At 40.4% G+C, this 23,752-nt stretch overlaps 1 protein-coding gene across 1 annotated transcript in view; it reads right to left on the bottom strand.

Moving 5' to 3' along the window:
• The window catches only part of CREBBP (CREB binding protein), an 83,860-nt gene that overhangs the window by 48,316 nt on the left and 11,792 nt on the right, over positions 1 to 23,752 (bottom strand). The window contains exons 3-5 of the mRNA XM_009324676.1: positions 13,446 to 13,622; positions 3,051 to 3,300; positions 2,399 to 2,512 (exon numbers count right to left, since the gene is read on the bottom strand). Coding sequence (XP_009322951.1) covers positions 2,399 to 2,512; positions 3,051 to 3,300; positions 13,446 to 13,622 — 541 coding nt within the window. The remainder of the gene's footprint in view (positions 1 to 2,398; positions 2,513 to 3,050; positions 3,301 to 13,445; positions 13,623 to 23,752) is intronic.

Below are 23,752 nucleotides of genomic sequence, written 5' to 3'. Positions count from 1 at the left end.
TTACAATAAAAGACAGTTCAAGATTACTTAAAAAAAAAAAAAGCAGCTATACAAATGAAACCTGGCACAGATAGAGATGTTCCTTGCAAAGAATCTAAACACTGAAACATGGAGTAAGATACCTGTAAAGAAACAGCTCCATGGTAATAACCTAAAACCCAGGACTTTTTGCAGCATGCAGAGGGAATGCCCTGAGGAGTAGGAACAGAGAGCTACAAAGAGCACACGAACCATTGCCCATAGGAAGGCTGGAAGAAAGCCACCATACTGCAGTTTCAGACGTGCCGAACTGCAGAACTTTCTAAAAGATCGACACACTTTGAAGAAGCCACTTGAAAGCCCAGCACAGATACAACAGGACTAGAAATAACAATGGTAAAATAGGCATGAGAACAGAAAGAGAGATTCTAGGACTCAAAGTCTTTAATGACCATCGCGTGGTCATTCATTCTGTAAGGACAACAGCCTGACAAAAGTAATGAGGGTCACTATACTTCTCGCTTCTTTTTCCCCTTTCTAAATGTTCTCATATTCTGCCATACGCAGATCCCCTCCTCCCCCCAGTTTAGTAGATGCTATAATTATTTATCCCTAAGAGAGCCAACATTTTCTTCAAGTCTTAAACTAACCTAGCTTAGGTTAGTTTTCACCTGATCAGGCACAGTGTTTTCAAATGCATATATTAACGTAAATCATTTTGCAAACTTTTTTCAATGCCCAAAAAGGGGTATCCTCTATAATATATCTAAACAAGTACTTTTAGTGTTCATCTTTTACCTTCAGACAAACCACGAGGTGTCACGTGTATGACTCAGAGACATAATTCAGAACAAAGAACCTTGCACCTCAGCATACTAAGCTGCAAATTTTCATAGTTACTACCATTGCATCATTAACTGAACAGAAGAAGGAGATTTCATATTTATCTCCCCAGCATGCAACAAGAGAGCCAAACTCTACACTTATGTGTTACAATTCTGTTGCATTCAAACAACATCCTGTTTGATCCCATTACAAAATTATTTTTAAGGACTGTTTTTGTTCAAGTGCCTTCTCTTTTGTTAAGTTGTACAAATGACGTAAAAACAAATACTGCACAAACTACTTTTCTACAGCAGCTTGTATTGAAAATAACAATTCTGTTGTGCTAGATGTTGTTAGCACTTTGATAACAACTGTGTAATAAGGATGTTATGCACAAATGGACCATGTCATATTAAAAAGCAAAGCTTTCAACACGTTTTTTGAAGGCCAAGCATAACTAATCACTTGCAACAAATTACTACTTTTACCAACAAGATGTATCTTGTTTACCAAGGAGAAGTTTGGTAAAACGAAAACAAAATCCTTACCTCCAAGTAGCTCTATATTTATAATTTTTTCCAGTTTTGGAGGGAAAAAACACCCTCCTGAAACTGTAATGAGAGCATCCTCAATGGATAATTTGGACAGTCTTACCAGCTACTCTACCCTCTGCCTTAATCTCACCTAACCTAGGAGCTCTTCTCTATCCTCCGAGGTTTATTAGTGTTCCTCACTGCAGTCTCAGTCTAAATGGAAATTAGCAGAATGCTTCCAACACAATTCAAACGTACAAGCTTCGCAAGTCCTCCAGCTGTTTTCCACTTCTCAACCCTTCTTTAAATATACTTAGGCATAACATTACTTAGACTTCTAGAACTGCTGCATCTATGCTGTAAAATGTTCTACCTTGGCATCTTTTCAAAGGATTTGATGAGAAGCAAACCTACCAACATAAGTTCAGTATTTTCTGTTTCAGAGCAAGAGGGAAGACATGCACTAGAAATTGGCTGCCCCCAAGCATCAGTAACAGCTAAGCTATTATAAAAAACAGGCATGGGCAAAACCACTATGAATTCCAGAACTTCAGCTAGTCTGTACCAGCATTAAATACACTTAATGATTAAGACACCCAGACGAGATCTTTTTGCGCACAAGAAATTTTTTTTAAACACATTTTTGATTATTCTTAATCACTAGCACGTTGGTTTAAGTTGTTTCTAGCAGCAAGAAAAATAATGAAGTAGCTTTTAACTTCCCCAAAACTCTACCTACATCCAAAACTGCATTATAACCAGAATCTATTGACCTGCCTCACAATAAAACACCATCTAGAAGTCACCACACCCTTTAAAAACAGTTGTGCGCTTGAGCTGAGATTTTCCCTTTTGAATTATTGTGTATTTAAGTAATAAATTGCATTCAGTGATCAGAAAGGACAATTCATTAGTACATTCATCCTTATACAAGAATATTGAACAGGTATTAAGTTTGTTGGGAGTTTATCACAGTCAAAGTTTATGCCTACACTGCACATTTGATCAACTTTATTTTAACAGTATCATTCCATTGTGACAGCAGTAAAACAACTACTTACGTTGTTGATTTCTTTTGTCACTGGCATTTTTCAAAGGAAGGCACACAGGACAGTCGTGCCGAGTACAATTCTTCCAGTGGGAGATGATTTGTCTTGAAGATGCACAATGAGCAACTGTAACAAGGAAAAGCAATAGAATTAAGGTCACTTCTTGGTTAACTCATCTCATTTTTTGAAGTAACTCTATTCTTTCTCCTTTACAGGCAACACTGTATAGATAACTAAACACAGCTAAATGCAACTAAAATTTTCTGGGACCCACCAATAATGCCACAACAAAGGAAACTAGTACTAAAATCTAAGAAACTCTACATGGCTGAATTGCAGGCAAACACATGGTGGATATTACATCCTCTTTATAGAATGGAGGAGATTAAAAAGAGGCTTTCAAGGCTACCGTTGGTACTATGCTGCTTTCAAAAGGCAAATATTGCATTCTGTTTTCTAAACTGACAACTATGAAGAGATCAGAAATGGAAACCGAGCAAAGGTAATGAAAAAGAGAGCAGCTGTTTAACCAAAGAACCAGTTTTGGCACTCATTTGTGCCAGGTATAGGGATCTTCTTGACAAGAAGAGAAACACTGCTGACAAATATGCAAGAAGCCTTACGCAGCTCATTTGCAAGAGTAGCTTCAGCAACACGCTCTCACCTTGACAGGCCTTCCCAGCTTGACAGTGTGTCATGTGGTTGAGGACGTTTTTCATGGTTCGACAGTGCGGGAGAGCACAGGCCCGCACCTCTCCATTTGCTTGCTCACGCCTCTGACATTTGTGAGCGTGAAGCAGCAAAACCAACTGCTGCTGGATCAGTTTGCGCTTCTCTGGATCTGCTGTTGGTCCAGTTGCCATTGCCTGCGTCGGTACGATCCCCACTTGCTGTACCTGGGTTTGCATCTGGGACTGAGAGAACAGATAGATTAGCATCGCGTTTGCAAGTCTCAATTCTGATCTTAATCTTGTATAATAATTCAAGTATCACAAGACTATTTGCCAAGCATTCTGCTATGACTGGCTACAAGTATTATTATGCCAGTCTCTAGCATTCTCAAACATTTCTATTCTAACCTTGGAACAGCAAAAACATATTGAGAGGTTCCTCTGTTAAGACATTTACAAACAATAGTTTAAGTAACAAGCCATCCAAAATCTTCTGTTTATTAGACAGATCATAATTCCAACAGGAAAGAGCTCTTACCACACTTGGAGGTGAAATTCAAGTCTGTTTAGTATTATATTTTCATATTATGGGTTTTATACACTTCAATCCTACTTTCTTGTCCCCAACAGAAAGAGGAGTCCAATGGGAAAAGACAGTCAAAATTATATGACTATTACAGTAAAAGGTAGAACTGATTTTTCAAGCCTAAATTAGCCTTTCTTCTCACAAGTGCGTGCTGATATTCCTTTCACAGAGAAAATTTCCAAGGTAAGATGTATACAGTTCTCTTCCAGAAAGGGCCACCTAAATCTGGGTTGCACTTTGTCTACTGAAGTGAACTAGAGTTAACTACAGGGTGACACTAGGTTGTATCAGCTTGTAAAAATCTGGTATTTTATTTCCAGCATCCATTCTTTACGGACACACTTCTGTACCAGTGCTCGAGCCCTGCCTGACAGAGCGTGCATACCCACAGAGATCTTCAGTCTAAGACATGGCTCGTAACAGTGCGGAAGAGAGAAATAGCTTCCTTAACATGTCATTTCTTCAGCACAAATTTAGAAGCTTTTCAACTACTTTCTTGGACCTTTGAAGATCAACAAATGTAGAAACCTGAATTTCAAAATTAAACACATCCACAGCCTGCAACGACTCCACTAGCAGGAGCAGATATGGGACTGCAGAAGTGCTTAAATCCCTGCGATTCGCAGCCTGAATTAATCTCATGGACAAATATGAAACTGTCCCAAGAATCACGTTGATTATGCACTGCAAATATAGGTTACCACAGAAAAGCCCACCAACTTTCAAGCTACCTAAGGAAAATCGACCATTAAAAACACTTATAAATAGAATATAGCAAGAACAGGATTATACTGGGGAGGTAACAGAGGAAACAGTTCAGTGCTGTCTATAGAACCACTGACCAAAGCCTGCTTACTACATTTAAGGAAAATCACCCTTAAGTGACAGAATACACCATTTGTAGCCCACCCTACTTTTGACCTTTGAGAAGGACTCCCCAGAAGATTCCACAGCCTACAAGACAGAGCACCTAACAGCAACAAAACTAATTTTCTTAGGTTAACAAAAGGCTCCCTGGCACAAGTTCTCACTACTCCAGCAGCAAGCTTTGTCCTCAGCTTTGCCACCTGCACATCTGGTTTTAAAGAGATAGCTTTTCTTCTGGAGAACGAAGTACACAAGATCAAGTAGAAAACACAATGTCTGGTATTTGATGGAGGAGGTGGGGACTCTGACACTGATAATGATTAAGTAAATCTTAAAGAGGAATTGCTGCATCTGTTTGTCTTGAGCCTGCAAGAAAAAGAGCAATAAAAGGAAAGGGGGTGAGGGAAACCCATCCACTTATGCTCCCAGTGCATGCAGCTGAAATTAAGTCTTCATTTCTTCTGTGAACAAATCCACAAGAGCAGACAGGTTTTGCTGAAACAGTTCTTGGGTCACAAATAGGAAACAATTAGTTCAGCCAATCTACAGAAAAATACAGAGACCATGCCAAAGAAAATCTTGTTGGAAGCAATGTTTTCATCCCAGTCAAAGAATTGCTTCCCAAGCCAAAGTTCTCCTTTTGTTACTACCCTACCAGTTAACAGACATGACTACAGCTGTATCAGCTCAGATATAATGCCCTGACCCAAAGGGACTTCTTGAAGATTGAGTAACAAAAAAGCAGAATCGTGGAGTATCAGTAGTTAGAAGAACAAGCAGTCTCGGTCCAGATGAGCGTGGGCAGGTAGGCACAAAAAAAGAACTCAGAATACTGCCTAAGCTCTATACAGTTGTTGGTCACTATTTCAACCTTGTAAAGTCCTAAACCTGCAAATACAATGAATGATCTCTCCACCGTCTCACTTTCAAGACTGTTGACTGTTTGAGGAAGTTGATCTCTTCCCTGTTAGTTTGTCTTTTAAGAACAGTGGTCTGCGCAGGACCAGTTCAAAACAGGAGATATGCTAGCGCACTGCAGTCACGCCAAAGGTGCATAAATCCTCTATCAACCACAGAAATCCTTCCATCCCAGACGAGCAGGAGGCTTCACGTTGCTTCACCTGAATGACTAACAATTTTCTTGATGAAGCAAGAAATTCAGATGCTTCTGCTCCCACAGTTAAAATAAATGCTTCAATGGTCAGATACAGGAGGAAAAAGAGATGGCTTTGCTTCTCTTGCTGCCTTGCTGAGTGCCACCATAAACAGAACAAACAGATCAGGGGTTGAACGTCTGCTACAACCTCTGACAGAGATGGTAGCTTCATTAACCAGTTTTCTAGAAACAGAGTAATACAACACTTCTATAGTGTAAAGCAGCTATTAATACCATTTACAATTACGGAAACTATATATTCATACAGGAAGATAGGTCTGCCCTGTCCCTATTCTGAAAAGCAAAAACTTCCCATGCTTCTGGGCAGCAGATGCACAAGTATCTTGTCTTCATGGACTTGGATGGACACAAAGTTCCCTGGCGGTTTTACTTTACTGAGATGACCAGTCATCCTCTGTTTTGACGTGTTTATATTCAAAGGCGCTCAACATTGCCTGTCAAGATCAAACACTATGTACCCTTTCTTATAAAAGCAGGCACCAATTTCAGTAGCACTGGTAATCTTTCAACAGGTAAACAACCTGATACAGAACTCTTATCAGCCTAACATTAGGTTTTTAAAATACATTTCCTCTTCCATAATTTCTTTTTAGTTCCATGTTCTTCCCTTCTCTCTGATAACAGAGGGCCACTTTCTGGAATCACTGTAATAGGACAAATCCTGCATTTAAAAAATGCCTTTTAGTTCTTTAAGACAGGTTTGTAATCAACAGTGGACCTTAGTGAGATAAATCCACTGCCACGAAGGATTACTACTTTGATACAGTTGTTTGATAGACCTTCCCTCACCCTAACCAGAAGGCAGGCAGCACTTTATACTTGGGGTTTCACAGTCTGTTGACATCTTGGACTAGAAAAGGGATACGATTTACTAGTGACAAGAGATTTTTAACATGTCATCCACATGTCCATTTACATTATAGGCGCATCCAGTCTATCAATTAAGACTTTAAAAAAAACAACCCTTGCAGTATCTGCAGAGAGCAAGGGTGCATCCCACCTTCACTCATGCAGGAGTACATAAGGTGAAACACATCCAAACCTCTTCAGTTCCCCTTCAATCACAGGCTTAAAGTGTGATCTTGGGGGTCCCTTTCAGAGAAGGGATAGTGGGCATAAAGTGGATATACGCATGAACTGTAATTCTAATTAGTAACCTTCTATCTGAATTAAGTATTCACAGTGTGGTCAACTCCAATCATGTACCCCACATATCTACACTAATATTGAAAGAAGTCCTTCCTGCAAATAGGAATTGCATTGCTCATAAGCATCGAACCAGTTCTGCGCAGCCCAGGAAGCACTCTTCTGTCACAAAATTGCAACGAGAGCTCAAGCAGCAGCTATCTGATGGCATCAAGGAAGGAGGCATTTCTCAGTGTTGTCACTTAATGAACCCAAGCTTTCTCCAGTGACTACCAGAGCTTCACTGTGAAAGCAACACAGAACCAGTTTATACTTCTTGCAGTTCACTCTGATATTCTCCACGTGGATGGTGGTTTCTCTGGTTCCACCAGTTACTGTGAACAGGCATGGTCTGAACAGCCTGGTCCTATCCACACAGGGAGAATCCTTGTGACACCAGGAATCTGAAGGTCTGCTTTGGCTCCAGAGATTCATGCACGCACAGAACAGGCTGACACAAGTGGAATACAAGCACAAGCGCTTGCGTTTGTGCCCAATAACGCTACAGTGCTGTATTTTCTCATCCAAGTAGCAGGAGGAATCAGAATCTGAGTCTGTATGGTGGGCAGAAGACTTGAAAGGGGAAAAAAGGCTTCCTGACCTGGACACAGCCTCAGAAAGTGGTCATGCTCTCTGGAGGGAGATCAATTCCGGTGGCAAGAAATTATATTAGCCTGTTAGCAGCACTAATCTGAGAGCTTGCAACGTGGCTTCCAAATGAGAAAAGAGGTAAGGTGATACTCCCAGCTCCTGCATACAAAGCCAATACGATGCACGGTCTTAACATGAAGAATAAGTTCAAAGCCCAAGGTTTATTTCAAAGCTCTGGCATTGACATGGCTACAGGCAGAGTTTTCATATCAAGAGTGAAGAGGAAGATTTCAATCTTCCAACTTTCACTTAGCACTATGGAGTAAAACTTCCACCTCTGAAGCTGGTACTGCGGAGTGAGCCTCACAAGCCCACAGCAACCACAGAAGGCAAGAAGGCTCCTATGGTCATGCCATAGAAGGAACTTGAATAGTTGGTCCTAGAGACTGCCCTCAGCGCACCTGGCTTTTAATTGCTAAAAGAGTTTTCTTCTAAAACCAGCAAATGCCTCAATATTACACAGTTGACTCTGCTGGGAATCAAGGCTGGATCAACGTCTTTCTTAAGGATAAGCTTTTGGAGTTTTATCTCCTTGCCTTTCCAATTTGGAGGACCAGCAAATGCCAAGAAACACACATCAATGAAGTGTTTCAAAGCAACAAAAAGGGACAAAACCTGATGCAGGAATCTGCAGACAGAGTCCAGCTCTCACATACAGAAAGTTACCCGAACAAAATTTTAAGAGAGGTTTATACAGGATTTACTGAGTGATAAAACAGACTGAGGAATGATCAACATTAAAAACCCCAAATAGCAAATCTGTGGATAAGAAACAAATGAGAAGTTTTTAAGTGAAGGAAAGCCATGCTGTCAGAGTGCTGGCTATGGAGTACTTTCACCTCAACTGCTGGAAGAGAGTAGAAATGACAACGGATATTCTCCACCACATATATTCGTATTTGGGAGACGGAAGAGTGGAACATGAGCCAGAGTGCTCGGAAAGAGCAGATCCTCTTTTCAGCTCGCTTTTGCCAGTCTGGCACCATTATTTAGGGATGGTGCAACTAAAATGTTCCACCATTCAAAGCAATACACATTCCCAGGATGAACTCCTGCACCAAGAGGACAGAGACGTTTACTCTGCTTCTGACACAATAACATAGTTTCTCTGGCACTGAACACTCTCTGTTAGATTTGTTTCCACGTTATTAAGATCTTTTCCATTAGAAGACCACGGCTAAGCAATACAGACAAGAGCTTTTCCCAGCTGTTCGCTAGGCTGCTGCTCCACTTCAAATCAGGTGGGATTTTCTTGAGGAAGAGAAGGAGTGAGCATGCCTGGGAAAGAGAAACTTTTCAGAGTGCAGGCCAGGGCAGGCACAGGGAAGGTGAGCACAGCAAACAGCAAGCCCACCTGAGACTGGGAGCCTGCTGATGAGAGCAGGAAGCAGACACACAGCATGCTTCTGGGGCAACAGTCACAGACCTTTCCTGCAGTGAAAGAGAAGACCGAGTTTGCTGCAAGAGAGGAAAAAATCACTGAAAGGTTAAGAAAGCAAGCCTTCCTCCCTATAAGGACACAATAGACATTTTTCATAAAGACTTTTATTTCCAGTCTCTAGACTAAAATACAAGTTGTCTATTTTAAGTAGCTACAGTTCTACTTGTTCTAATTAAACTTGGCCTCCAAGTTTAAAAGCTTTCTTCCTCTCTCTAGGAGGCCTGCAGCAAAGCACACCTAAGACCTTCCTATACCCCAGTCTTAAAGATCATTGTTTTCCTCTCTTCTGACCAAAATCTGTTAATAAAGAAATCCAAAGGACATAAAAAGAAACAGAGAAGCAAGGAACATACATAACAGAACACTCGAGATGTAGTTTAATAAGAGATCAGAAAAAAAAAATGCAAGAGAAGATGTGCCACTCCAATTCTAAGTCAAGAGAACCGAGGAGAAACGATTTCCTTAGCTTCCAAAAAGTCATATTCTCTCAACTCCATCTGCTGGTCATAAGGGTAACTGTGAAACCAAACTAGTGTCTGGAAGCAAAACTTCACACATTGTACTCCTAACCCATGTAGAAACACTAGATTTACTGGTATGCCCATGAAGAAACCATCCATCACCACCCTTGGAATGTGCAGCACTGCAGACACCGCAAAGCTTCAGCAAGTTTGATGGAAAGGTCTAACAGGGTTCCCCCCACTGACAGCACATCCCAGAGCCTGGGTACTCCGAAAACAAGAGGCTCCTGGCTCCTGTACAGGCTGCACACTGCGCTGAGTGCCAAAGTGCAGAGCATGGCTCACTTCCACAGTCCAGAGATTTTGCATGATCTCACCGCAGCAGAGCATCGCCAATCCTGCATCGAACAATTTAAGTGACACTGAATCTCAATAATGTGTCACCAAAACTTCCAACAACGTCAGAAGCAACATCTTTCTTTTGAAAACAAGTCATTCACTCAAGATTTCAAGCTGCCCATTCTGTAAGGAAAACTGATTGTATTCTGCAACAGTCACACAAAGCAAAAGCTAGTATGTTGTTCGGATCCATAATTAGGAAAACAAAAACAAACAAACATCAATCCATCTGGCTGGCACTGAAAATTAATACCTTAATGCTGACCTTTTAATCATTTTAATACCATAAGGTTTGTTACTTCTTTCCTAATTAAAGACATTAAACCAAATGTGCTTCTTGGGGTCTAGTTAAGGTCATGCTTGGAACAAGGGCTGGAAGATGCAATGAACTAACACTTCTGGGAACCACTTCATTTGGAAGGCAGGGAGTGGGTGGGAAGAGAGAGCGTGTTGTTCTTAGGAGAGTGGTAGCCTGAATTTGGATTTAAAAAAAAAAATCCACTGCTGTAGCAGAGGTTTATCCTGGCTGCCAGCATGAGGGTTATGCCTGGCAGTGAGAAAACTCCTGGTTAGTGTTTGGGACAGGGGTGCCACACATAATGATGTTTAGAATAGTGTGCGTTAAGAAACACACTCATCTTTTGCTTTACTTTTGCAGTGTACACATAAGGTTACAGAGAAAGGCAAAAGACTGAAAGGAATATTCAGAAAATGAGACGCTTTTCAGGACCAAGGGGTCTTCAGAGAACGGCTGCACCTTTCTATATCCTCTTCTCTTATTTAGATATTCTTAGTGGTAACCAAGGTGTTCAACGTCATGCTGGAATCTGGTTTCCTGCCTCAGACATGTCACATATAACCCATGTTTTCATTCACATGGGTTTGTCTCTCGCATGGAATAGTACTTTTGGGGCCCTTTAACATAAGGATAGTATAGAGGGCTGGTTAAGCAAGATATGTGGTTCCAATCATCTCACAAAAAACCCTGGAGGTCTTTTTAAAAAGATGTATTTGGTCTTTCGCTTGCTGTAGTAGATGGAGTTTGAACTGATCCTCCACAGGTTCGTTTTTGATAGACGGTAACATAACACTATACTCTTTTCCACTTCACTCCTGCCTCCTTCAGGAAACAGGACAGACCATGTCTCCAGCTGACCACGCACAAGGCCGAATACATTAAATCAAACCGCCATCTCTAGGGTTCTAAAGCATCACGGGACATAGCAAATGGCGAAGGGATTGCAGCAAGAAAGCATGGCGTAATAGTTCAAACACTGCAACTCTGCTCTGGGGAGCTGCCTCTGTCACAAGCAACTTTTCACAAGTGCCACTTGGGTTGTATTTTAGTTGCCCAATGTGAGAGAGCCATCACTTCCATGAGTTATGAGAGCACACATCTAACTGACGTGAATGTTATTTTACCCTTAGATAATGTCTTAACATATGAAATGAGGAAGGCTTTAGCAAGCCAAAGCCTACAAACCTCGAGTTCAGAGTCCTTGAGTCCAGAGGAATCAGCAGATTCCTCCAGTCTTACTGTCTTTGTGCCCCTCAGCCTCATGTTTAAAACTGGGGCAACACATCTTTATCTCAGAGGCGCTGTGAACATTAACTAATCCAAAGTACATGCCTGCTGCAGTGATGACTGCCACAGAAAAGACTGTTTGGAAAAGACTGGCTGACTGAAATATATTACTACATACAGTCAACAAGGCCCACAGCTACACACTGAGCAGCAAAAACAGAACAAAATGTTGACTATATGCTCTTTCAGAGGGCACTGTTCATATTGTATGCTACTGAATAAAGCAAAGTCCCTGTGGAAGGAATAGCATATGGCCATGTACGTACTACTACCAAATAATTACACTGCCTTACCCACTGCTGCCAAGTAAAGGTTAAAATTCAACACGTCTGACATTTCCTTTTAAATTCTTGGCTTTGCAATAAAAATGTTTAGATGGAAACTTCAGTTTTTAAAGACAAAAGTTCCACCCCCATCAGGACCGCAATCAAACTCTAACCACCACATGATCCATAAGCAGGGTTGAGACCTTTTGGCTCGACAGTACAGATGTCTGTCAGCTGAAATGGCTATTACTCTCTGTATTGACTTGAGGGAGAAAAAGATATATTGGACATATGAAGCTTTTGACACCTGAGGAACAAAGAAAGATGGTTTTGATTGTCCTCTCAGAAGACAACTGATATTTTTGACATTTTAAAGAAACTGCAATTGATAGTACTGGGAAAGTAAGTTTCCCCTACTTTCTTCTGTCTCTTGGACAAGATGGGAGAAAGGAAACTGAAAGTTTTTTCTTTTACTTCCTCCCCCACCACTAGATAAGCCTTGATGGCAAATGTCTTTTTTATTCCACCTGAATATCTGCTATTACTTCCTATACTAGTAAGCGAGTACATTAAGACTTAGGCTTCCCAAAACCTGACTTTTAAATGAGCACAAAATTAGGCTTCAGAATCATCCAGTCCCTGAGATGAATACAGCGCTTTGGGCAGATTTGCAGGTTCTCTGCAGAATCAGGGCAATAATTCATTTGCTTGACACCTGATCCAAACTTAAAGTATTTTAAAAACAAAATTAGAATAGTCATGCAGCAAATTGTCTTTTACAAATATTCTGCATGAGTGCAAGTGGTATTCTGAACATGGTCTTAATCTTGGTCACCAGCTCCTTTCCATAGTCATAAGCAGCAAATGACAGATGATATTAAACAAAGATTTCACAGTGTAACTAAAGGAAAATTAGGAAGCGGTCTCTAAAATCAGGAGAAAAGAGGAAGTTTATTATATCCTGTTCCCTCTCATATATAGCCTTATTACTGATAGGCAGGTAGCAAACTCACTGATGGAAGGACAAGTATTGCTTGTGCCAAAAAATAGCTGGTTTTCTAGTTAAATTAAAAAATAAGCAATTTGCATCTTATGGAAGGTTTTACAAGTTTCTATAGTAACTGCTATCTTGTATAAGAATATAAAATGCAACAAGCTGGAGTTTCCATAGAAACGACACAAGCAGTTTGATTAATACACAGACATACTGAGACAAATGGGAATATTTAATTTCTCTTTATGAAGAAAACTCTAGTAAACAAAATACTACAAACTTGGACAAGGTATCCTAAGAAGAACTATTCTCATGAGCTTGTGAGCTGCAAGTCATGCACAATATAAACTGAGAAGCATGCGGTGTGTTTACCACATTAGATTCAAAGGATATGAAAGGTACTACTTAGTTTCAGGAAGCTGATGATTTATCCAACACATTCTAATTGATTTAGGAATTTAAATCTACAAACAGCACTTACAGAGAAGACATTTTCATTTGGTTTGGAACTAAATGTACCAGACAAAATGAAAGGATGTAATGCAATTCTTACATCGAAATACTGTGATTGCTTAGAAAGTTAAATTACTGCATAAAAACATAAACAAACTTTCTACATGCACTGCAGAGCAGTAGTGAGGAACTGTGGGGCAACTCTGATGTTTAAATGACCATGGAGAAGTAGTCCAGTAACATTGCAGAAGCCGTATCACCCAAGAACTTAGAATGCACTATCAAGACATAATGAATAAGGGAAACAGGCAGGTGCAACTCACCATATTTGGCACACTGGTGACGGGAGTACTCTTGATGTCGGCAGGAAAGGGAGACAAACTATTTGCCATGCCTGGCTTGTTTGGTAACTGAGGATTCACTCCTGTAGCTCCCATCTGCTGTCCTCCAGTTTGACTGAAAGGCTGCCCAAAGGGACTAGTGTTACCTGTCATTCCCATCTGGAAAAGAATGAATGAAATTATAATAATTTCCTTGAATCCGAAGGGACATTAAAAAAAAAAAAACAACAGAAAATGTGTCAAACATCCATCTTTGCACTCACAGAGACCAAATTTGGGTTTAAGTTGCTCAATATTAAATTCTCAATTTCACAACCTTAATCAAATTTAAATTAAATTTAAAAAAAATATTTAACAAATTTACACAGCTGTGTGTGTCTGAAGTCTTGCAATTCAACTTACATCATCATTGTGCAAATGCAAAGGAGAAAACAAGATTATCCTTCCCAATCTGCATTGACAGAAATTACTTTTTCCAACACTGCAAAAACTTTTGAAAACCTAACAAACCTCAAATCCTGTAATACTTTGTGCATTCTGTGCACAAAGCATGACTTTGTACATAGACTAGAAGGGAAGGGAGGGGAATATATAGAGGCATCTAGCAAATGCTTATCTATTTATGTTTTGGTACTTGGGGAAAAACGTCTGAACAAAAGGACATCTATCTAAGGCTGACATCCTTGACAAATTACACCCCCAAAACTCCTTAAGAATAAGCTAGCAGAAATACGACTCCCCCTGAATAAGTAAAGAGCACACTGTCCACCCAAAGAGCCATTTCGCCTGAAGAACAGTCTCAAGAGGAGTGGTGAAATCTCTATTACTTGAGCCAATTAATATTACATTGGACAAAAGGTCCTGAAAAGACATTTTAGAAGGAATTTACTCCTTTCAAAGAGGATGACTAAGACTAGGACCCTCCTTCCCCCCTCCAAATAAAGAGGAAATAAAAGTCGACAGATCATGTTTGTGCCGCCCCCCTGCCCCGCACTAGGAGGACTTCTAGATGACTTTATCACCTGTCAGAATGTCTTAAATATAAATCCAACCACTGAGCAAGTCTTTATTTCAAATATTAAATCCTATTTTCCCCTTCCTTTGACCTCTCCAGCCCTTCCTTACACAACACACTGGTTTTCCATGGTCCTAGTTTTTTCACTTCCCTTACCAGCAGGGATTCAGGACTATTCCCGTGGCTGGAAGAGGGACCGTGCATGCCAGCTTATCAGTGTAACAGCCTCATAATAAGGAATTGCTCAGTGACTGCTTTTTCATGCTTACAGGAATCGGACTGAATGACCAGTCGATGAAGCACTGGTTAAGAGCAGTAAATTATGTCGGGGCAGAGTCCAATAAACACAATTTGACTGGGCCTTGTCCTTTTTGTCAGTGTACTTTGTACACCTGAGTTTCAGACAGCTGGCTCAGCCGCACCTGAAGTTGCTTTACGTTAGGTAATACTCCCTCAACCCGCATCTGCAGAGTGACTGTTGCCAGATTCAGGCCTTTTTCCACTGTACAAAATGTTGTATCTTTACAGAAGAATCTGACCCACTATATACACATTAAAAAAAAAAAGCTGTTACTTGGCAATGTAAGAGTTTATCATGTATGTGGTGTGTTCCAGAGTAAAGTTGAATAATTCAGATAGCATATAAGACCAAAAAACACCAATTGCTTAACAGCATCAAAAGCGTAGTAATAAAGACTGCTTTTAAAGAAAAGTGGTATTGGCTACTATCACATTGCACAAATATCAAGACTTATTTTCTGTATTTCTGTGTTTGTTTTGTAGGAATGTATGTTCAAAGAAATTAGTTTTTTTCATTACTATTTATTACAACATATATTTTGGCAGCTTTTCTCTGAAGAATTAATAGCGAAGTATTTATTAAATTTACCTACTCATCTTAATCCACTATTTCAGACAAGGTATGAGAAAGGATCATCTGATATCTACAGCTATTCGTTCATACTGTGATGGTCTATCAGATTAACAGTGAAAAAAATTTCCAAAACTAGAAGTGAGATTCTGAGAAAGTAGCTTATGACCGACTATAAACCTTTCAGAGGCCAGAAATAGGAACATTAGCTGTTTGGCTGTTATTCAGTTTCCCCTTGTGTCCAAGTCCCCAACTACAAACTTCATTTGTCTGCAAGAGGACTTGGCCCTTCTAGTCTTCTTTGAACTTGCTTGCAGGTTTGGTGGAGTTAAAATTGAATAATATATTGACTATTCTGGCAAGCACCGCCTTGCTACAACTTCCTACGAGCGCTACAGCCACCACCACAAGTGTGAAAGCACAGTGGTGAGCCCGAACTGGGAGAGAGAAATGCTGCATACAGGAACCTATTTCCACTACCTTCCATGGCCCTGCTTGGGCCACACCAGCCTGCAGGAGACAGCGCGAGCAAAGTCCTTCTTAGACCTCGCAGCTTAAGGCTGGAGCACACTCAGCCGCCGGGGAGGAGACGGGAAAGACTCAGCGCAGACAACAAAGTTGCCTAGCACGGATGTGCTGAGCCTGCGCAGTGTAATGTTATAAGCCTCTGGCAGAATCTTAAACACAGCTGAATTTTCAGAAAGCAGAAGAGATTTTTCTTTAGGCAGTGAGAATGCTAAGCAAATTTTACACCGAATTTAAGTTCTTTCTCCAAAAGAAAGAGAGACATGTTCTTCATCTCATTTCATTACCAGGAAAGATTAACTTTTTTTTATTAAAGGAAAAATGTTTAAGAATAGGAAAAATATTACAAATATTTCAGTCTCAAAAGACAAAGAACAGAAAATTTCATTTTAAGTTTGTTTAAACTCCAAACTGCTAGAACATCCCAAAAGCACCAAGGAACTGCAATCCTAACAGGTACCGCATGGTTGGTTTATCATATTTTAATATTTCCTTTTCAATAGATCTTGTTATTAAACATATCACAACTCTGTACAACAACAAACCAACCTTTCAAGTCTTCCAAATTGAGTGCTTAATATGATGAGGATAATTTTTCCTTTTCTAGGTGGTCATTAAGTAATAGATACTTGATTGAAATTTTAAGAAGTGCCTTGCTGTTCTGGAAGCAGAGTAGCTTCCATGTGAATTTTTTTAAACCTGCTCTCTGCCACATGGTATTTCAATGTCTAAAGCTGTGCTTCAATAAGTGAAAGGAACCTAAGGCTAAAGAGTTACAGCAGTCTACAACTTTTAAAAAAACAACAGAAAGTTTGATAACATTGTAAAACATTAGACATGCCCTTTAACCTACACTTCATTTTTGTAAATTACTGCCACTGAAACAAACTGCCAAAGGCTTTGCTTTGTTTGAAATCCATCTTTAAAAAAAAATATCTGAAAAGGTAGAAAGACTTATCTTTCTTATGTGGCAATCCCTGAAGTAAATATGGAGACAAAAATCAGGAGGGACCATACACCAGGCTAGTTTATTAAAGCCCATAGAAGTTCATAGTTTCAGGTTCTTTTAAATGTAATTTTGCCTCAGAGGAGTTAATCTTATTAACAGGACTGTGATTTCCAGAGACTAGGAGACGTGCACAACACAGTGCAAGAACTGCTCTAATGAACTCTTAGCTATTTATAACAGTTTTCAACCAAGGCTGGGATCAACGAGGAGTTTTAGTGGCAGAACAACCTGCTGCCAAACAGCGTTAAGATCAACAGCGTTTCAGAGCTGTTACTGGTAACCTGAGGAACAGCTCGGCATTTATTCCAGCAGCAACCACCTCCAGCAAACACAGTCAGGTAGGGACTCCAGCAAAGCCATCCACTGCCAGCTCCTCACCGGTGGGAAGGCAACAAATAGGAGGTGGAAGAAAAGGAAGAATCAGGCAGATCCCCTGCATATCAAACACTGAAAGACGTCTGAGTGCGTAAGGCATTAACTGGCATTTCCTGGTTAATTATCTGAACTTTGAGATCAGGTGACCTTCCGTAAAACTTTATCTAAACCACTGCTAATTGAAATCTCAAAAAACTACTGGCAAATATGATCAGATGATAGAGCCTACATGTAGTAAAGATTTTACGCTGCTTATTCATTCTGCAAGCCGAAACCAGCAGCTCCGAAGCAAACGAGTCAGAAGGCTCAAACGCCGCAGCTCCTGCCTCTGCCCGCAGGTTTTTTCCTATGTGAAATGAGGGGGCAGGTGGGGAAAGGCAGATACTCAGAAGACCTTTGTTTTTATATTTCTGAAACAGAACTCTGATCTCAAATTAGGTAGTTCAGGGGAAGATTACTAGGTAATTACAAGTCAGCAGAGAAGATAAACCAGCAAGGACATGGGAGTTAGCAGCCTAGTAAGAATGGTCATTTTCATATGGGACTCTCAGCCATCAAAAAGACTTGTATTTTGCTTAAAGTTTGTTAAATTTACTTTCCTGAAAGCACAAAAGAAAAAGGCAATCCAGTGCGAGTTGTTTCTTTTTCCACCTGCAACGAATGGGTATGGATGTGTATCACAGGGCTATTCAAGCTTCAACATACCAGCGTGGTAGCCGGGGCACTTCCATTACAACAAAAGCAGAAAGCTTCTCTCCAAAAACCTGGGTTATGCTGCAGTTCACTCCCACTTTGTTCTAAGCTTAAGGATGTTCCCTCCCCTGTTGCCTTCTCTATCAGTTCATTCAACTGTTGTTCATCTCCTTTCCTCTCTACCTGATGCAACCACCATTTTCTGCAGGCCACATTCTCTGCACTCCTTCATCCCGGGGTGGCTCCTTTCATCCCACCTCATCCTCTGGCAACTCACGTTTTATACTCGTGTTTCTGTGTTACCATTTTGTGCAACTCTTGCTTCTTGCCTGGTTCTTTGTGGTCACAACTGCAATGACTTCTGATGGAGTAAAGCAGACTTCCACAAGCAAGGTGTTTTCTACACAGCTGTTCCATCAATTGCAATGGGGGAGACGCAGGGGTGCTATAAACTGCCCCAGCACAGAACTGCAAGTCAAGTCTAGAAGTGCCTGAAGAAGTAATATGATTAATGCAGGACACCAGCTTAAAACACACTATTTCTACTCTAAAACAGTTCTTCTCAGAAATATGCTACTCTCCTTTAATGGAAAAGATGCATTTAATTTAATAATTCTGCTATCCCAGAAAGACAAGCAGATTCTGTTCCCTTTTTTATCACTATGGCAACTCTCTAAGATACTGGAATCTATTACTGACTGTGGATAGGGAATAGGGTACTTCACTCTACTCTCCCAAGCGAAGGAACGCACAAACTTCCAAGCTGAAAAAAGAAAAACTTAAAACCTTTGTTTAGCTGACTTGGACTACACAAGACATCTCGCACTGCAATGTTTTGAGCAGCAGGTGTGGGAGGTACTTCTCTTTGTTTTGCTTTTTAGTTATTTTCAGAGCAGAACAGCAATCCCAATTTCCTCTAGTTCCAGGAGTTTCATAGATATTATAGATCAAGTCCGTGACCAAATCTATAAACCTCATCTGATGGTGCAACTCAGAGCTGATATGACAGAAATGAAGTTCACCAATCTAATTTAAAAAGATACCTTAGGACCAGACTGGATCTTCATACTATGCCATTTCTTCTATTTTTAAAGCTTACTCTTTTCCTCCCTTCTTTATCACTGTTGACATACCACAGTACTTCTTCCTCTAGCCCAGCATCAAGGAGCTACTCCCTCTTTGTACACGAAGCGTCTAGGCCATAAATAAATCCTGTCCTTTCCTCCTACTCTAAGTTTTTATTAACTGTCCCTTCACCTCTACCACTACAGTCAGTTCTCTCATTCGAGCAGCCAGAGTTACTTCATTACCACACATTCCTCTGAGGCTCCCAGGACATGCAACCAATACAACGTGCTGCAAAAACCATTCACTGTTACAAGCACATAATTTCCTGTTAACAATCCCTTTTTTAGCTTCCCCTCCAACATGCTGTCATAAACCACAGAACCGTATACTGTTCTGCTCCTTGCTACCCATTTTCCTTTGGGAAACTCTGCTCTCCTCTGTTGCCCCAATCCACCTTTCACTCCAGGGTTTCCAAACTTAATAAAAGGTCTGGCAAGACAGACTGAGTTCACTATCAGTTTTCCTGCAAGAGAGAAAACATTCTCATTTGCAGGCACGTGCCAAGGAGCAGCACCTACCTCTGACAACACTCCTGGGTTTGTATCTTGCACCACTGCTGCCTACATAAAATTAATGCGACAATATTTTTTTTTTTTAAATTAGTTGGTCCAGACAGATTAGTCCAGAAAAAAAAACCCTAACTTATCTCTAAGTTAAATGTTGGTTTTCATTAAGTTTTGAAGCACCGACTCGTCTGTACAAAAATGGAAGAAGGTTATTCTGGCCAAGTATTTAAAAACAAACCAAAACAATACCGCCAGATGTGGACTAGCCTAACAGCAGAAAAAATACTGAAAGGTTGGTATGAGAATCAAAGAACTCAAAGCAGCGTGGGTTCAGCGGAAAATAAGCCTGGCTGAAGTAATCTGATTATGATCCAATCCTGTAAACTAAAAATAGTTATCGTTAATATTCAATTCAGTACCTACTAGATTTTTAACTAGAAAATGGTCCTAGAAAGAAAGGAAGCAAGCTAGACAAGCTTGGCTGGACTTTGAAAGCTGTGAATCTGCAAAGTGCTTGAACAACAAATCTGAGCTCTCAATATGACAAAAGGAGGTATGAAAAGAAGACTGGGTATGCGTAAAGCAACATCTTTATGCATTTGGCTTGATGTGAATGCTATTTTAATGACGACGATCGTGCTGTATTAGTTCTTCAGGAACGACATGTAAGAGTGACAGGATTCAGAGAGGCCTCGAGAACTATTCAAAGGACTAAAAGGCATGGTTAAAACAGTCTAATTGCAATCTAATAGCTTAATTTATTCAGCTTACTATTTAAGCTTATTAATTTGCTTATCTTATTAAGCCAAGGACTGAAGTGATCCTAAAGTACCGATTTTGGGAATAGAAAGGTGCTAACACAAATATTTTCTATTTAGCAAAGACACATCAACAGGTAAGAGCTGAAGCTCTTTATCTTCAAAGCAAAAATTAGAAAAAAATTAAGTGACCAAATACCACTGAAATTCCTATTATATTAATCTTTTATCTAAATAGTGTGTGCTTCTACTCATCAACAGGAATTAATTCACAAAAGCCATAAGGCCTATAGTCAGAGGTATCATGTCTGACTTTGTATCACTGTCATTTTTATATGTTTAATTATTTATAAAATGGAACCTAATAATAGAAAGGGAATTAGAAGTTCCCTTCTGCTTGTCTAGAGACAACACAGAAACGTGACCAAGCTGCCAAGTCCATTAACCAAACCCAGAGACAAGTATCAAAGTCCAGGAAAGCAGAGGTGCAGAACAGAAGCCAAAAACTGGATCAAACTATTGTATCCTCCTCTACAGTGCAGAACCGTATCAGACCGAGCATGGCTAAGTGCAACTTCAGATGAGTGCTCTTCTAACGACACGAGATCAGAGACAGGGTGGACCGCAAGACAGAATTTCATTCATTCACGCAATCTAGCAGCAATTAAGTTGCCTCTTCAGACTGACACTGATTGCAGGATCACAAAATCAGTTATGTTGTTAGCTAGGTATCCTAAGGAAACTGGGCTTAAGCAATAGTGCTGTGACAATCAGTGTCCCGTCTCCTCCCCCTTCCGCAAATCAATTTTTCTCTAATCACTTTGGAAATCACTGGTCAATTTGACCCACTTTAGTTAAAGGTCTCACAGATAATTAAGTTCCTAAGATTGCTGAGTAGAGAGATGGACAGGTAGATTATGACACTCAGATTAACATGTCCACGAAGAAAAAGCACAAAGACCTCTGTCGTTACCCACTGTGTTACGCAGCAGACAGCATATCCAGGGCTCTGAATGAGCCACCATTATTGCCAGATTTGTCCTGTCAGCACCTCGGAAAGATTATCTGAGGACATGGGAGGGAGCTGAAAGCACGATAGGAAATGGTTTAGAAGACCCTTGGGGAGGGGTGCTGTGAAGAACTACAGCCTCTATAGTGGCAGTGTGAGGATAACACAGCCAATCTACTGGTTATGCTACTCTCAGATCTGGTTTGACAATAGAAAAATAGAAAGGTCAGAGCCTTTTTTCCCCACCAAACTGCTCCTACCTCTGAATCTGACAAAATAGTTATAGGAGGAAGACACAAAGACAGCCTTTTAGTGAGCCACCACTATCCTATTATTCTGGACTTAGTCTATGGTACAAAAGATAAAATCAATTTAACTGTAAGCCCCAGATTAATAATTTAAATTATTTCAGAGAACAGAACATGCATGTCGTAATTAAGGAAGCAGAGGCATCCCAGGTATTATCTGATAAAAGGCCAGATCTTCACAAACTAACAGAAGCGTTGAAGAGTTGCACACATGAGAGCTTGCCTGTTCAACAGTGTAAATTGCTCTAGTAAGACATATTTGTCACTCACTACGGCTTTCTTCTAAATCCCTTGTATTTGCAAGGAAGGACGATCCCCCTACTTCCTCCTATTGTATCACTGAAACAACCCAGTGCGAAATAACATGCTAAATTCTGAGGAGACAATAACTAGTTCCACCTTTCAAAAGCAATCTATAAACTATGATTCAGTTTTCTGAATGTCTGAGCTGTAACTTTAGCGTTATACCATAATCAATAGCCTTAGGTTGACAGAGCAACTGTGCAGAAATAATCCAACCCTCCTAGGGCCGTTGCTACTCAGCATCTCACATGCTTCATCCAAAATTCCCTATTACATCACCGATATGTTAGGGACACTTCTCTAGTTTGTTTTTTTGGTTTGTGTTTTTTTTTTAAAAGAGCAAGCTGGCACAAAATGGAAATTCTGCACTTCCCACTACGACCCACAGATCCAAGAAGTAACCGTTGGGTTTGGCATGAACAGAACGATCGGGTATACAGAAATGGTATACTGCTCCTGCCTCCAAGCTATCACTGTTGTAAGTCACTACAGGACAGGGATGATTCAGAACAACTTCTGTACTTGGGGCCACCAAGCCATGCAGTCCCGCGCACCCTTTACTTTCCTCTTTTATGGGACTCACCAAAACCAATCACTTAATACTCCATTACTGGACTAAGCCTTCAAATCCCTCATCATCAAATTACTACACCTACTTCAAATCCGGGCTTTCAACACGCAACTTGCTTAAAAAGCTCAGCATTTTGTCCCCCTTCTCTCTTCCCATCCATTGAAATGTTTTTGCTGCTACCAAGAATTGTGTCACCTTGCTTGGCTTAAATAATTTTAACCTTCTTCCTTTGATCTTTCTTACCTTTCTCTCAAGACAAGGAAATCAAGCAGTCAGGTGTCTCAGATGTTCAGAAGTTATCAATTAAAGTATACAAAGTACTGTGAATGCAAGAGTAGATCTGCTCTAAGTAATGGAGGAACACCAGAAATTCAGACTGACAGACAATTCAGCTGCTTTTAATACTGTTAGTAAGCAACAGTGAAAGAGGACAGACAGAACTGCTTTCAAAAGGCTTATTTCTGCTTTCCAGAGTGGTAACTCTGGGACAGAGACCTATGCTTTGCCATCTGCACTGCTTCCCCACCAGCTCCCAGATGAGTTTAACACACACAAGTTCCAGAGCTACTATGATCTGGCATCAGCCACCTGCAGTTAATCCCTCCTCAGTCCCTGTGTGCTACTGCCACGACTCCCATCAGCCACTTTGCTCGCACGCTCAGTACAGAAGAGCAGCTTTCCAGCCAGGCACACGCCAAGGACTTCGCACTTTGGACTCTTATCTCCCTCTGGTATGAAACACAAATCTCTAACATGAAGCAAGGTCCACCTAACCGATTAAGGCTCTCAGAGAAGTGTAAAAGATAGATCCATTAGGAATTTATGTTCATTTGTCAAGTGGGAAGGACAGGCTTTCTTTACTACGTTGGCATCATTTTGTATCTGTTTACTGACAAAAAAAAGTCTCTACTAATTACTATTTCATCCTATAGTAACATGTTCCAAAAGAAAGTCACCATGGTGCTTGGAATGTATATGCCAGAGGGACAGATGGAGAAGCAAGGAAAAGATTAATCATTTTATGGCAGAAAGCCAGTGGTGTTACAAAAAAAAAGTTAATTCAGTTTCAGTGCAAGAATAGTGGCAATCCTGTTATCTCAGCTGAGGTGAGAGCTCCTCACCTAAACCAATCTGCAGATTTGGCAGTTTGACAAAAATACCAATTTAAAAATACTCACTTTTAAAGTCAGTGAGTAACAAGAATGCCTTAAAAAAAGT

The sequence above is a fragment of the Pygoscelis adeliae genome, unplaced genomic scaffold (genome assembly GCF_000699105.1).
Source record: "Pygoscelis adeliae isolate BGI_AS28 unplaced genomic scaffold, ASM69910v1 Scaffold85, whole genome shotgun sequence".
In the NCBI taxonomy this organism is placed as follows: Eukaryota; Metazoa; Chordata; class Aves; order Sphenisciformes; family Spheniscidae; genus Pygoscelis; species Pygoscelis adeliae.
This window is presented reverse-complemented; position numbering and strand designations above follow the sequence as displayed.